Source organism: Falco biarmicus, chromosome 8 (assembly GCF_023638135.1).
Source record: "Falco biarmicus isolate bFalBia1 chromosome 8, bFalBia1.pri, whole genome shotgun sequence".
Lineage (NCBI taxonomy): Eukaryota > Metazoa > Chordata > Aves > Falconiformes > Falconidae > Falco > Falco biarmicus.
Window position 1 is genome coordinate 52,338,162 of NC_079295.1, and position 17,092 is coordinate 52,355,253.

Sequence of the window (17,092 nt, forward strand, 5' to 3'; positions counted from 1 at the left end):
TCAGCTCTGCTGGCCCCCTTCCCTCGCAAGCTCTTTACCATTCATATGCACATACGGCAGGTGGGAGAGAAAGAGTAGCTAGAGCCAAGAAAGCATTTAAAATGACTTGGTAGAGTGAGAAAAAAAGAAGTCGGAGGTTTGGTTTTTTGTCATGACGTTCAGGTTTCACCATGGAAGTGACAGCAACATTCCCAAACTGCATCCCGGCAGTCCCTAGCCAGATGAATTTTAAACATTTTATCATTTCTAGAAGTAGAATAAGTTCAAAAGAAAATGACTGGTGGTAGTTTTTGAAAAATACATGTTTTACTGATGTAGTTTCCACCCTGTTTCTTGATCCTAACAGCTCTATGTGAACACCTTTTTAAGCAAAGTGAACGTTTGCAAATGCGAATGCAGGCGTAAACAAAGTTCTCCAAGAATCTTTCAACCTGAAACAATTTATTTGGTTTTTAGTTTGTATTACCATGAGCTAGCAACTGTGATCTTGGATTAAAATTCCACTATCATAGAAATCATATCTAGAAGAAATAAAAAAGATTGTATCCCCCAAGTCTGCATTCCCCAAGTAAGTGAATTACAGAATTAGAACTTTGTCATATCAAAAGTAGTATTTCTCATTGCCCTTCTCTGAAAGGCTACTTTTTCCGTTATTTTTATATTGTATTTCAAGTTTTGTGCATGAGTAGTACCTGTGGTACTTCGTTCAGATAGGCATATTAACAATCATCATACATATCTTTGATTTTAGCTAGTGCAGGTGGAGTAAGTCTCCCTAATTTAACTAACCTAGTCTGAAGTGTAGGGTCTGTATATGAAGAACTTTAGCTTTGGCTGGATTCCCTCATTGTTTAGAGGTGCTAGAATAAAATAATTACTTTAAGAACCTTTCTATGTACATTTTTTTTCTGAAGCCTGCTATAGAATCTTCATACAAAAGTTCAGTATATATTAGAAAATTACTGTCTTCTTAATTCCACACACCAAATCCAAACTGTTTATCTGAACTGTGCATAAAATAATTGCTATTCTTCAACCTACAAATATTAGGATGAACACTTCTCAGATTATTTATTTCCTGATTTCAGTTTATTTCTCAATATTCTCATTATGATATCAACTCATAGAGCTTGAGTCCCATCTGGAGGTTAGAATTACAATGGCTTGTAAAGTGCAATGAAAAATGAAACAAATAATGAATAGCCCTTTTTTAAAAGCCTCAGAAGTGGTACTGTTTAAGCTTTTGTTAAAACTTAGAGAAGCATATTGTTTTTTATCCCGTTCCTCTAAGATAAATCAAGGTTGTACTATCTCAGGCCCTCCTTGTTTATAATTCTGAAAATATTGATCAACTATAACTGTTTACAGAAGTTGCAAAGTGTCAAAAAGACAGGTAGAGTGATGTGAGGGACTGTCATAAAATGCTACCCTACCGCTTTCCACAACATCAGCCACTCCATACACTCTTCCTCCCACAGAAAGTTAGGGTGTGAATTTGGTTGTTATTAGACTCCAAAGAAATGGCTTAGGGAACACCTATGAGGAATGCTTCAGCTGCTGAAAAAGCTTAAACTGGTGTTTACATTTTCATTAGACAGTAAAGAATTCTGCCATGAGATGCAAATCTATAAGAAATCAACCCTTTTGCTCACAGAACTATTAATTTTTTGTACTTAAATTATCCCTAGAGAAAATACCACATCAGGACAAAATGTCCATTTAAAACTTTTAAGGATGTGAACTCTAGGAATGAAGTGGACCAGAGAAAAAGAAATAGATATTTTTTTCCTCGTAACTCATCAGCCTCATCAGCACAGCACTGTTTAGGATGTATGGTTAATTGCAAAGCTACGTAACGAAGAAGAGGTGAGCACCAAAGCTGGCAAACTCAGCAGGGGAACATCTGCTTGTGGTTGCTTTTATATTGACTTGTTGCAGAACGTAACCTGAGTGATGGTAACTATTGCAAGTATGAAACGATTCATCTTCCGGCACAAAATAGGCACTACCACTCCTAATCACATGCCAGCTGGGTTATCCTAGATCAGCTGGCTGGTAGGGAGTTCAACATCAACAGTCTTAGTCATTGCAAAGCTCTGAAACACTACTACCATCACCGATGTGGCTATGTTCTAACATAAATTGCCATATCGTCTGTGGGAGGATACTGTGGTACCTTTTCTCTCTGGGCTACTGGTGGGATTTGCTCTTGACATGTAAAATGAACCAGTTCATGAGTTCAGAGAAATGTCGTACTTCCATATTCCAGTGTTCAGAGGGCTGATCTCCTCTTTCACTTTTCTTCCCTGATCTATAGAGCCATAATGGGGTTTTGATATTTGCACTGTTTGCTAGTAATAAATTCTCACAGTGAAATTCTTTTCTTTTCTTGTCAACAGAGATATGGTGTCTCTCTCTGAACTGAAGGTTATCATAGATTTCCTATACTTGAAAGCCTATTTCTTTTTTTCTGTAGTATTGTTAAATCTAGTCACACAGCTTTTGGCAATTATTATTTTTAAAAACTAATAATAGAAAAAGAAAAGTAATTTCTTTTCTTCATATTCAATAATGATTTTGCTTTTCCCAGGATGACAATAAAAGCTGAGAGTTATTAGAGAACTCTTATTTCAGAGCTCAAATCCTTAGCACTCGAGCAAACATAGCTGCAATTACAGTATGCTGTCATGAATTGCCCTGGTTATTGTTATTGCACTTGTACAACCAAAGTTAAGATATGCAGCTCCATGACATTGCTGTTTCACTTTATGGTTTTGCAACTGGAGCAATCTAATAGCTCTGTTCCAGACTGGTAGTTTACCAGTGATATAAGAAAGGAAATTTTGGTGAACTACAAGGGTGGTTGGAAATATTCAAACTTGGTTTATATTGTTTTAAAATAAATGTTACTGGATAACAGCAGCAAACATTCTAAGAAATCACCACCAATCCTTTATTGACTATATATTTTTGAATTGTGCTGTCTGTAATTTGAATGGACAGGGTGTGAACTCATTTTAGGGTTTTTTGGAGGGGGGAAAGGGAAGAGAGTTGTTTGGTTTTATTTTTTTTAACCTATACACTCAAAACAGAAGCAACCTTGTATGACTGTTATCCATACAGCATGACTGTACTCCCTCTTCAAACTCATAGTCTCAAGATAAAAAGAGAAGAAATTGAGCTACAATTAACAAGAACATATTTGCAATAGTCAAGTTTTTTGATAATTTTCTCCATTCTTAGAACTATGTATAAGAAAGAACAAATAGCAATTTGGTGACTAGTTTCATTATCATTTTTAGTCACTAGCATTAAGACACACAAAGGGTGTTATGGTACTTTATGCATTAAATCTTGAAAAATATTTCAAAATTCTCTTATGTAGGACATGATACAAGAAATATTATAACATAAATTTTATCCCGCAGCTCTTTAGCCTTAATTATGCAGTCTTCTTGAGAGAGTAAAGAACTCACTTAATAGACTGTATCACTTTTTGAGATAAGTGGCATATTTATAGCTTCCATAACGTACATCAAAATGAGGGCAATTATGCCTTGTTTAAAAAGGCAAAGTTAAAACACATGCTATTTACAATTAAGAATTTGTTTTAACAATAAAAATGAGGAAGTTAACGTTTGTGAAACATAAAATGATGACAAATATTTGAACATTACTACCATGCTTAACATTATGCTACTATATTCTTCTGTGGGGGTGTGTTGTCAACATTATAGGATGGTTTTGTGGAACTGTAGATAACATATCTAAAAATGTAAGCAGAAGATTTTATAATCACAAGGTACTGCAGAGAGTTTTAGAAGTTTGTACATTCTGTACACATTTTCATTTAACACCCTAGACTTTTCTTTTTGTTTCTAGTGGTTTATTTAATACAAAAAACTAAAAATCAAAGCTCACTGGGAAGGTGTCTTTAAATTTTGTGGTGTTAAATTAGTTTGTTGGTTTTTTTTTTTTGGTTTTTTTTTTTTTTTTTTACATGGGATATTTGGCTGGATTTGAGCCTTGTTAGCTCCCATCAATGCTGCCTGACTCAGATACTTTTATTATACAGATTTGTATATCTTACTTCCACTCAGCATTTCAATTACATCTATTCAAATACAATGACAACCTCCCTCAACAAAACAGTATCTTAGATAAGTAGGTTACTAAAATGCTATGTAATGACATGAGACTGAGAGGCTAGAAATTGCACTTGTAAACTAAAGGGATTTAAGTGTGTAATAACAGCCTTAGAGGCATATGTTTATTAATTAGGACATATATGTGCCTCAGGCAAATCCAAGCTTATTTCTAATGAACCATCCCTACGTTATACACATCGTGAACATTAAGCTACCATCACCTTCAAACATCCTTAATGAATTTATTTTCTCTTACTGAAAGACTAGGAACGTGATGAGTAAAGTAATACCAAGGGGGGAAAATGTGAAAGAAATTATCTTAAAATTATTGTACTACAAACATATTTTTTGAACATAAAAAGGGTCTAGAAGTGAAATGTCAGTGAGGAAATTGACCACCAGTGTTATGCTGATCAATTAAGAGGTTACAGAGATTATTACCTTGTGACTCTATAGCTGAAAGGCTGAAGTGCTCTGGAACCCTCCAATTTATCACAGGATTGCTTGAAGTTTAATTATTTAAACAGCACAATAAAAAAATTATATATTTGCATTAGTAATTTAAACATATTTATTATGAAGAAAATTCTTCTTAGAAAAAGGTTAATATTCAGAGTTATTTTAATGCTAAAATAATTATGAATATACACCGGTTTTTAACTACTAGAGTCATTGTGTCTAATGCCTTTGAACCAAAGATTTCTCACCACAATTCATTATAATCAGATCTAGCTCCAGTTTCAGAGTGAATTGCAGTGATTTTCTCTTGTGATATTGCAAGCTTCTGTGAAAGCCAGTCAGTGGGTGGGTTATGATGATTTCATTACACAACAGGAATTTAAAAAGGGAGTTGGGATGTTAATACATTTTGTGTCTCAAAGAGTCATCAGTACTCACAAAAATATATTCATAGGGACATTAGAAGCATCACAAAAATTTGCATGCTTAGCTATTTATAGGAAAGTCTTTAAGACATAAATCTCCGAATTTGCTGATTTTATCATAAAACTAATAATATTCAAAATTATTTTCCCTTTATTTTTAAATAATTTAAATTTTCTAAGGGATCTAATTATTTTCTTCCTATTAAATGAACAAATATTATTTCTTAAAGCCACTGTTCTGTTATATCCACAAAACTATATTTATTACAAAACCAATCTTGCCTTTAACATCTGTGCTTTTGCAATTACCCTGCATTAGGTTCAATGGAAATGTTTGTAAGATTGCACATTATCCCCTATTCTCTGGTTAGTTGTATATTAATCCTTTTTATCCTTACATGACCTTTCTAAAGCTCAGTTTAAACTGTAGCAAGCCATGCTTTCAGATGCGACAAACCTTCAGAAAGACAAACTCAGAAAAATAAACTTAACCTTCAAGAGTTTTTGTTCGATTGGGAAGTTATACTGGGGTGGGTTGAAAGAAGTTTCAGGACACATCATCCCTTTTCTTCAGGGACAGTCATGATTTCGCTTTGCTGGGGTAACACAGTTGACAATGAGTCTCGTAAAAACTGTCAGTAAAAAAGGGCTGAATTACTGAATCACTGGAATTTTAAGAAAGCCTTTAACCCCTCTCAAAAGATAAAAAGTAATCATCAAATTGCCTTTCAATTCTTTAAATGATTAGTTAGAAGCAGGTGAACTTCAGTGCCTAAACTTGAAGCTATACAGATACAAGCCTGAACAGAAAAGTCAGATTCTTTCAATGTATAAGAATTTTGAACATACTGAATCCACAGGAATAGTGGGGGTTTTTTCCTGCCCGTTAAACCACTAAGATCTAGCCAGTCACTGTGAAAGAGTGTTAAGGGGTTAAGTTGAAAGTAAGAAAGGGTTAAGTTAAGGGGTCCTTGTGCTCTGGATGCTTTTTTGCATTAACCCCAAAGCAGCAGATGGCCCTTCAATCCTCATTCACCGCCTTGGTTTGGGGTTTCTCGCTGCTTGTCTTCAGGCGCTTTCTGAGGAGTCTTACAGCAGCTAAAAATGTTAGGGAAACATATTTCCTATGGTTGTACTGCACTTTACCCCATAAACTGCAAAGATCCTTTTTCTTGTGGTTGTAACTGAGCATGCAGCAGAAAACCAGGCCAAAACTAGCTGTTAATTATATGCATTACTTGGATCCACAGGCTTTCTTGTTGGGTATGTCATTTGTGTTAAATTCCCTGTTCCTCGCCTATACTGTTAAGGTGGCATGGATTTTCCTGTTCTGTGCTGTCATAGGAATAAGTCCATAGTGAGTTCAAAGACAACTACAGACCAGATGATGAACAGAGAGGTGTTTGGATGAATGGAGAAAGTGGGAAGGTAACTGTGCAGATTTGTTCAGGTCTTTTGGGATCTTGCTAACAGCTGAATGAGCCAGTACAGAAGAGACCCAAATGCAATTGCCTCGGGTCCTTCCCAGCCATTCCAGGGGAGGCCTCTGTCCCTCGTGTTTGCAACGCATTGTAGTTTCTCAGGAAACCTTCAGATTGTTCCTGTCATCTTGTCTGCCTCACAGGGATTATATAAGGATAAATATTTCTAAGGTGTTTTGATTTTGCAGTTCTGAAAAAGTGCATGTACATAGACCTTAGGTGTTCTGCATGACAAGGAGGATCCAAAAAGACTGCTTAGTGAATTAGTCCATTTATGCAGCCATGTGAATTCATCTATAAATACACATTTGCCATACAATTAACCAACCTGGATGAGAAAATGTGCAGTATACAACAGGTATGGGAGGGAATTGCACCATATCTTTACTCTTTGAAGACGTGATCTTGAAATATACACTGATTATTTTGAATTAACAAACTTTTCAACATTTGTAACTTTTACAAACATTCATTAATTGCTATGGTTTGATGAATGACAACGCGAGTATCTGGATTTGAGAAAAGTTTGTTATTCATATTTGATAAATGCTTGTTTTCCGTTATTCTTCAAAAAAATGTGTAGGAATAGTTACCTTAAACTGGTTTTATTCCCTGACAGCAATATCAAAATGCTGTAAGCTACCACCAGAACACAAATCTTCCTCCAGCTCACAGTATTGTCTGTAACCCTTTATAATTGTGGTATAGGAAAGTTAAATGACTCAACTCTTCCTGTATTTTTTTTTTTCAAATAATGATATGTTTGGCACAGTAATGTTAAACAGTGATTCATGTGAGTTAAAATAAGGGAGACTTTAAATAAAAAATAATAGTATGTATATATATATATATGTAAGCAAAAATACTCCCTGATGTTCTCTTCTGGACAAGTGATAAGAATATTTATATTAGCAGTAAAGTCTTAAGGTATAGCTAATATATTTTAGGGTTATCATAAGGATATTAGCTTAGAGCTGAGGATTTCCTTTGAAGGAGCAAACATAAAAATATGCTTTCAGTCCATTGTGTTTTCCTACTGCTCAAAATGTTTCACTGTCCTACAGAGACAGTATTCTTTTAGCAAGTATGTTTAAGGTAATAATTTAATACAGATTTTCAAAAAACAAAGATATTGGCATAAATACCCTCCTAAACCATAAATAGAACAATAAAGATACACAGAACAATTTAATAGTAAGCTAGGTTTTTATGACTTAAAGCTTATGTCATATGTGCTCCTCTGCAAAGAGGATACAAAGTATGTTTAAATACTGACAAAAGCAAAATGCAGGTACTAGTATCTTGTACATAATCACTAGGTAAAAATTATAAGATAGGAAATGTTTTCAATTCTCAGAGGGATCTCCCTAACAATACCATACGCTATAATCGACCCATACCAGAATCTAGAGTTGTGCATGGGGCTGTCAGGGAGTTTTAGGCACAGTGGAAACCCACCGTAGCCATTTTTTAATGTCGGTTTGCCCACACAGATCTTCAAATATGATATGCACCTGTCATGTCATATATTTTGACTTAATAAAGAAGCATAAGACGAAGACTCTTGGGTTTTTTATGCATTATGAAACCTCTGGGGAGTGCATGCCTGCCAACAGTTCAATTCATTATGATACAGCATTAAAATAAAGTACAAAAGTCTGCAGATATGTCCTCTTCAGAAAAATAATAGCCTTGACCACATTTTCCTGACAAAACAGAAACCAGACCTAGATCTATTTATGTGGCTTAATAGATGCATAGCAAGATAAATATTTAATTACCAAGTTTATCAATTATGAGCAATATTCTGTCTCTACTGCACAGCTCTGATTAGCTCTGTAAAACACAGAACAGGAAGAAAATAAAAAAGAATTTATAGTTATTGGCTCACTAGTTTCATGAATCCTGTGCAGCTTGTTGAATTGCTATTTATTGATTAGTCTTATAATGCCTTTGTATCTAATTAAAAATTCAGGACAGGCTCTGTGAATAAGCAATAGACAATGTCTGGTCTAAAAAAGGAACTACCCAGTCACAAAGAACTGGGAATACTAGAAGCTCCATCTGTCCTGAATAATTACACATTCACAAACAATTTTGCATAGTACAGTTTTTTGTATGTTCAAAAACACTGGAATAGTAAGTAGAAATTGAGTTTGTTTAGTAATTTTATGAAATTCATAGAATTGATAGAATTCATAGAATATTGATAGAAAGAATGTCAAGATATAAGCTAGTCCTTTCCTCCTGGTTTGAGGTATGATTTCATAAAACCTCTGATTTTAGGGTTTCTACAATCTTCCTAAATAGTATGTGTCAGTGACAATTATTGTTATGGTTGAAAAAGAGTATGTTTGGTTTAATCCTTTGATCACTAATTATATTTTCTTCCAGGCTAGTTCCATACTTCCAAATACTTCCATAGATCAAGTTTTCCAAACCCTTTACTTGTTTTTTGCTTTACCCTGTCTTTCTTAAAATGTTGCACTTAAAATGAACCTTTTTTAATCAAGCAGAATGCAGCAAGTATTTAAAATCAGTTTTTCCTATTTTCCTGTTCCCAAAGTGCAACATGTCCCCGGTTGGTGTCATCCACTTGTGCATTATATTTTTCAAATCTTATACTTGTGTCACTTCTTGTGTTGCAGCAACAATCAGCAAAATTAAAGCTTATCTTTCTTGCTAGTCAAATCTGTGTTGAGAGTTCTCTAGAAAAACTTCCCTGAAGTGTCTCCTAAGCAATAGGCACTTTTTGTTCTATAATGTGATTCTAGCTAAACTCTATAATGTTTTCATTTTGACATCAAAAAGTGAAGAACAGTAGCATTTGCTGATAAGATTCACAAGTGGTGGATTTGCTGGACTCTTTTCTCACCTAATTTGTTTCTTATTTTTATCCACAGTGAATATAAAAGGTCAGAAATTAGATATAGAACAGTTCTTAAAGCAAAAAAAGAAAAACTGACATTCATTTGAATTAAATGTATTGTGAGATACTAAATGAGAATATGGAGGATGGAAAAGTACATCCTGTGCTGGAGCAGTCTTCTGGTGTTCTTCCTTTTATTATTGCTGCTTATTGTATGATACAACTCTTTCTACATGGTGTCCACTATTTGCCCCGTTTGCCACTAGGTGTACATTTGTCCCATGTATAGACCATGTCTCTAATAAATCACACCCCCTTAAACAACTGAAGACATTGTTAGTAAAACATGAACTCTGAATCTGTCAGTAAAGCAACAGATTTTACTATGCAACCTCAGCATTAGGTCTGAAGGAGAATTTTGTAAATTTGATGCTTTCTTTGTAAGGACTACTCACAGCACTATCCATCTAATTTTCAGAAGTTGGTGAATTTTTATTCTCCTGACTTTTCCATTAGTTCATGTCTTTATTACTGGAGAATCTCACTACCATTCAGTGGATGGGACTTTACACTGTGTGTAAATAGGTCACACAAGAGAAATGGTCGTTTCTTAATAAATGAGAATTGTTTGAGCAGTGATTATGGACATCCTTCAATAATACAATAAATCTTAGATCCATCTCATTCTATAAGTGTGTGAGGTCAACTGTAGTAGCTTATATAACTCAGATGATATTGTGTCTTAATATGCACTTTACTGCAAATAAATCTGAACCAAACCACTGTTATTTACACAGCACAGGTTGTAGTGAAAAAGCAAAAAATATACACAGGTAATATATTATTAAATGCACAGACTATTTAGTAATTTTAATTAAATGTTCATAGGGCAGAAGGTTGAGTGCTAACTGTTCTTAACAGTCCCCACTATTAATGGACAGTGGATTCCATTAGCTAAGTCCGTTCTTATGTTGCTTGGTCCGTGACTTCCGAAGAAAATTAAAGTCAGATGTTCATGTTCAGTTTGGAGAGAAACAAACTGACAGTTCAAGATGACTCACTTCAGATAAGAGAAAAGACAGGAAGGTTTGTAGTATTCCAGTTGCTTTTTTCTGATGTTATTGGGATTTGCTAACTGATCAGAGACAGAATTCCGACATCTGGCCCTTTCAGTTAATCTCACATTTCTGCAGGGCATGCAAAGGAAGAGCAGCAGATAAATGTAGTCAATTCAGCAAGTCCGTCAGATCTTATGAAGCTTACACTTGACTCAAACAATCCTTGTTCTCCTCTGCCCATAAATCAGCCCAGATCTCAAATGTTCAGCTATGGCGTGACAGAAAGAGAGGTAACTGAGTTTGTAATGACCAAGTCTCAGCCATCCTTTCTGATTCTCTTCTCTGCTCCAGTCACCAAGCAAGCATAGCCCTCAGGAACTAAAGTGCGTTAGTTACTAGGAAGCATGAAGCTGGGAACAAGTATTTGTTTTGAAATGGAGTAAATGCAGATATGGAAATTTTACTCCAGTTTCAAATACATTAACACTACTCCCAGTCTCCTGTTCTGTAACTGTTCAGTCTCATATTCTCTAATTCCCCCTTCTTGTGTTCAGGTTTCCTTCGTTTGTGTTGTCAACTAAATTTAGTTTTGAGGAAGAGTTCTTGGAGGTATAGTATTTCCAACATCTCGTTTATCTTTCCACTGCCTCCATTGTACGTCAGCTCATACCCCGGTGAAGCACTGACAGTGATCAGTTTGTCATTAGTCTGTACCTAGATTGTATTGTACGCAGCACTGCACTTAGATGCTTAAAGTCTCGAGATTTATTTTTGCTGTACGGGCATTCAAACATTGAACTTGTGTACTCAGGCTGCATATAGGTTGCTAATAAATCTATAAGCTTGGAATACTTTTCTTTTGGGCAAACTATTGAAAATGTGTGCATGAAAGAGAGTAATTACAGGTAGAGTAGGGGTCTGGCTGAGGAATGCTGGACTTCATGTAGCTCCCAACATGCTAATAAGGCACTTAAGTAAGCAATGAACACTCTTCAGCTCCACCAGCTTTAAGAAAATATTTGTAGGAGATAGACCAGATTTATGACAATCTCTATTTTGTTGTTTTGGGGTTTTTTTCTCACCTTCTAATTATTTAGATACTGCACCTAGATCAAAATCAAATATAACTTTCTTGCATATCTGTGGTCATAAAAACAAATCAAACAGAAGAAGAAATATATATGCAGGACATTTTTCCAATTTTTTTATACTCAGCAGGTCTTTGAAAGCAGCTCAGCAGGTGGAGTAGCTTTCACAAATATTTCTTCTTATGAATTGAGTGTTTACTAGAGTGACTCTTTGCTGCTTTAAAGTGCGTGCTAGCTGCTGATTTTTTTAAAAGTATATTAAAAGGGCTGGTGTGTTGTCATATTAAAAACTACTGATGCAACATTGTGATTAGTACTTCATTAATAAAATACTAAATTATATAAATATATTTTTATAAATACAAATAAAATACTAAAAATACTAGTATCTTATTGCTTTCTGTGTTTTACTATTTGTTTCCCAGTACGTACTTTCTTCACGCTAGCAGAACATTAGAGTGATTTTGATTCACCAGTGCAAGGTGAATCAGTGGATCTGAAGCTTGTAAGCACGTTAAGATTTTATTACTTTCTATCTCTGACAAAAATGTTTATTAGAGAATGGTTGAAGCAGAAAAGGAAAGAGAAGAGCAAATAAGAAATCCTCAAATTAAGGCTGAAATAAAATTAGTTTTCAACCTGGGCAGGATGAGACCTTAGACCACACTTGGGTACACTGCTGCCTTTTGTGCTTTGCCTGTTGCAGGAGCAGTCTTAGATGAGATGTATTGCTGTTTATATTTTTTGCGTTAAGAGCAATTTGCCACGTCATATGTAATGGTGGTTATTAGCAGCTATGGCTCCCACACAAACTGCTCTCTTTTACACCTTTATTTCTGTTTTCCTGGGAAAATGAGAAAGGTCAGGTGCTTTCTTGAATAGCTGACTAAATATCTTCCTCAGCTAAAATGGCAGAAGATGCCATAAGACAAATGTGGCTACAGCTGGGAGGCTTCATCCCATTTTTGCCCTGGTCATAAGACTGAACATGTCATTGGTGCTTAATGTCCAGTGATTCAGGAGCTGGAACTTGAACTAATGCTCATCCTCCTTGTTTGCACTCCAGTGCAATGCACAGCAGGCTCCTCTCAACTCTAGAATATCTCACTCTCCCTCTGAATACAATAGCAACCTGACCTTTTAGAAATAAAATGGATGGGGATATTTTTGAAGTCAGAATTAACACAGATGTCTGAATTTAAATCAATATATTTTTCAGAACAATAAAATAAGGTAACAATCAAAAGCAACCTGAAAAAAAAAACCAACACCTGCTTTCATTTCACTGGTCTTTTTGAAACTGAGAAATCAAAAGCAAAGGGATATCAGGCACATACCAGAATATTAATATACAATTCCTCTTTGTGTCCTTTCTCATATTCACTGATTTTCTTTCCACCGAGTAATAATATATATGTCTAGAAGAATGTATTTTCCTGCTTAGTTAGTAGGGTTAAAATTGCTATTTTTATTAAACGTTGAGTACTTCCTCATTTATCATGTTAAGTTCCATTACTTGTTTCCAAGGAGATAGAAATATGCAGGAAAATCACGTGAGACACTGATTTGTAAGGCTGTTCTCTTTAATGAGAGTAGAATGTGCCCTGTTTTCAGGAACAAAATAAACTTGGAGCTACTGTAGTAAAGCAGTTGGGATTTTGAATGTCATTTCTGTGCAGGCCTACTTTCTGCTTCTGAAGGGTGGAAGAGGATTGTAAAATATTCAAATCAGTATCAGATTGCCATTTAGTGGCTCAGCTGTGCTGTTTTCTATACTGAAGCAGGATAGGAACTCCCCTCACCACCACCACGACCACCACCACCCTTGTAGTAGTGGCTTTCTCTTGACAGTTTTAGGTATTTCTTGAAGAACAAGAGTGGACAATTTATTTTTTCTCCTGTGAGTTTTTCTTCAGAAATACTAAAGCCTGAATGGTTCCATAAGTATTTAAAAACCTGTAATGGTTCAGTGAAGTGCCAATGCTAAGTTTTAAACAGAGGCATCTTTTTTTTCTTTCTGTAAATAAAATCCTAACTTAATCTGAAGGTAAACAGATCGGTTGTCTTACCTGAAGTAGTCTTCACCACCTCAGTTGTATTCCTTAATCCTGTAAAGGAGAACTGGTAAAGCCTCCAGGACCTGGTGTCCCCCACCTCCACTGAGCTGCGCTTCCACTGGTAAATGATCTCTTCTCTTGGGTAGCCATCTTATTGCAATGGAAAATACAGAATGCTTTGTTTCGCAGTCATTGCTGGGATTTTAGTGTACTTTGGGGAGTAAAAAACCTATTTCCTATTTCTCAAAAAAACTGATGAAGCATATTGCAACTGAATTATAGATATATTTTTCTCAAGATACTTGGTAGTGTCTTTTATTTAATGTTATTTTATTTTACTTATTATAAATTAAAATAACACTTGAGGTAATTTTTCAAGAATTAGTATTTTAGTTTTGCAGACTCAATAGGATACAATTTTGCACATTCTTCAATTATGGCCAAAAATTCTGCAACTGGACTGGGAATTCACACCTTGACCTGACTGCAAAATGCCAAACTCTTGGCTCCAACTACTGCAATAGTAAAACACCTCTGTGCAGAGAGAAAGTATCAGGCCATGAGGCTTTGACGCTGAAAGCAAAAATTTCTACTGTTATGCTAAGATATAAGCATAAATTAATCACGTAGATCCCAGAAATTGTAGCATTCCTTAGTTGTATTTGTGAACATACATGATTCATGTACTTGAAGATGAGGTCAAAATAAAACTGAAAACCATTGGAGTATATCTAGTTAGGAAGGTAACCCTCACTGATTGTAGGTATGTAAATATAAATGTATAATTGGTTCAGTATGGATCAGAAAAGGGGTATTTCTAGGCATATTACTTACAGCTTGAAAATTCCAGGGGGCAGGAATGGGCATCCATTGGGAAGTTGTGTAACTGTAGCTGACACTCAGCATCAATTGTCAGCCTGAGGAGAAAGAGATCAGGATATGCAGAATGTACTTGAGAAGTTTGTCCTGAAAACTACATCAAGGCAAGCAAAATGAGATTCTTACTAATATGGAACCTGACTATGAAACATGCAAATATAATATCTATATAAAGCAAAATGATATGTATGTCTTAATTTGGGTATTTCAAGCATAGGAAGACTTCATGGTTACTGATAAGCAGTGTTTCTTTTTTGGTTACATAGGCCCTGATCATCTATTTTCTGGATTGTGTGATAGAATAAGATATTAAAGTTCTGTTCCCATGCATCTGAAATGGCAGCATTACTCATGACTGGCAAATCCATAAGTAGATATACAGGTCATCTCATGAGCAATGACAAATCTCTGTGTCACAACATGCCATAATGCACTAGAGAAATGCATTTTACGTGACAAAAATTCTATTTCAAAAATGATGGATGGGAGTCCAGATTTAGACATCTGCATCCAAGACAGCCATCTAGATTGCCTTCATACCAGTGGAAAGGTGTTCTGAGGATATACTTAATTTCACTCCAAATTAAGACAGTTAAATGAAATCTGAGGAATGTACTGAAAGGTATTTCCACTGAATATCAGGAGAATCTCCATGATAACTCAGGTGGTGTAGGTGCTGTAGATCAGGTAGAGACATGTACTTTTAGAAATAAAAATTTATATGAGATGTATCCCTTGATTTGCCTGCTAAAGACTCTACCATTTTCCATTCAGTCCCTTAACTGCTGCTATCCTACACTTCCCCAGCCCTGCCATGAACTGCATGATACTTGGACTTTGGAAAGGGGGGAGGAGGAGGTGGGGTGAGGGAGGAAAAAAGGAAAAAGAAGGGGGAAGGGGAAGAGCAGAGTGGTGTTTTTTAGTTCCATGAGTCTCTTGGAAAGCTGTAGAATTCTGGTCTTTGCTGATTCCTGAGTGTCCAAATGAGCAACTGTGTGAGCTGGGTTTATCTGGTGGCTGTTGCATGTAGGTACTGCATGCAAATGACTCCCTGAGTCTCATACTGTGGGATGCAGGGGGATGCTGTGGTCACTAGCTATCAAGTTAATGAAGTCAAAAGGAAACTTTTCTGCATTAGGGATTTAGGAACAAATCTGATATCCTTTGAAATTAAGGGAAGTTCTGTTTGTGACACAGAAGGAGAGCTGATTCTGTGCACTAATATCATTGCCCTTTATTTCTCTTCTCATTCCCATCATCTTCAGTTTCATTTCAAGAAAATTATAGTATGGATCCAAAAAATTATTAAGTTCTGCCTTCAATATTGCTTTTTCTCTGGTGAACGTATTTAACACTTTTTGAATTTTGGATAGGCTCAGATTTACTGCTGGTTTTTATTTGTTTTCTCTTGTGAAATTGAGTAGATTTCATTCCTCAACACAAAGCATGATCCAGGCTCTGAACATCTCCAAGTGTGGAGTTTTCTGGGCAATCTCTTCTACTCCTTGACCATTCTCACAGTAAAAAAAGTTTCTTCTTATATTTAAACAGAATTTCCTGTACTTCAGTTTGTGCCCATTGCCTCCTGTCCTGTCACTGGATACCAGTGAGATTATGTCTCTGCCTTCTTTACCTTCCAACCCCTGCCTTCTTTACCCCCACCCACATTATCCACTTTGATAAGATCTCCTGAGCCTTCTCTTCTCTAAGCTGGATAGTCCCAGCCTCTCCCAGCACATCAGATGCTCCCAGCCCTTCAGCATTTTATTGGGCCTTCACTGCACTCGCTCCAGTAAGTGAATATCCCTTTTGTACCGTGTAGCCTCACACTGGACCCAGCACTCCAGATGTGTCTCACTAGCGCTGGGCAGAGCAGAAGGATCATCTCCATTGACATGCTGGCAACGGTCTTCCTAATGCAGTCCAGGACACTGCTTGCCTTTGCTTCACCAGGATCCCAGATCTTTTTCTGCAAGGTGCTTTTCACCTGATCAACCTGTACCCTGTACTGCTGCATGGGGTTATTCCTCCCCTGGCTCAGAACAACATTTTCCTTTGTTGAACTCCATGAGATTCCTGTTGGCCCATTTCTCCAGCATGTTGCAGTCCCTCTGAGAGACAGCACAAGCCTATGATATACCACTCACTCTTCCCAGTTATGTATTATGTGCAGACGTGCTGAGGGTGCACTCTGTCCTATTGTCCAGGTCTTAAACGAAGATGTGAAGATGTAAATTATTTGGCCCGGTACAAAACTGGGGAGTACATCACTAGTGACTGCTTCTCAGTTGGCCTTCATGCCACTGCTCCCAAAACTTTGAGCCTGCCAGTTCAGGTACATTTAATCCACCTTAATGTCAACTGTTTTAGCCCATACCTGATCCTCCTTCCTTGCTCCACTTTCATACTGATCTCAGGGGCATGGGATTGCTGAAGGCAGGGGTTTACCAGTAAAGACTGAGGCAGAGAAGGCATTGTGTACCTTGGCATTTTCGCTGTCCTTTGTGACAAGGTCCCCATTCATGTGAAGCATTGCACCCACATTTTCACTGGTCTTCCTTTTGCTGAAGGTATAAGTGTAGAAACCCCTCTTGCTTTCACGTCCTTAGTCAAATCTGACTCCAGACA

At 36.3% G+C, this 17,092-nt stretch overlaps 1 protein-coding gene across 2 annotated transcripts in view; it reads right to left on the reverse strand.

Moving 5' to 3' along the window:
• The window catches only part of GABRG2 (gamma-aminobutyric acid type A receptor subunit gamma2), a 69,016-nt gene that overhangs the window by 23,559 nt on the left and 28,365 nt on the right, over positions 1–17,092 (reverse strand). For both annotated transcript variants that reach the window (XM_056349870.1, XM_056349869.1), the window contains exons 5-6: positions 14,420–14,502; positions 13,598–13,735 (exon numbers count right to left, since the gene is read on the reverse strand). In XM_056349870.1, the coding sequence (XP_056205845.1) occupies positions 13,598–13,735; positions 14,420–14,502 (221 nt within the window). The remainder of the gene's footprint in view (positions 1–13,597; positions 13,736–14,419; positions 14,503–17,092) is intronic.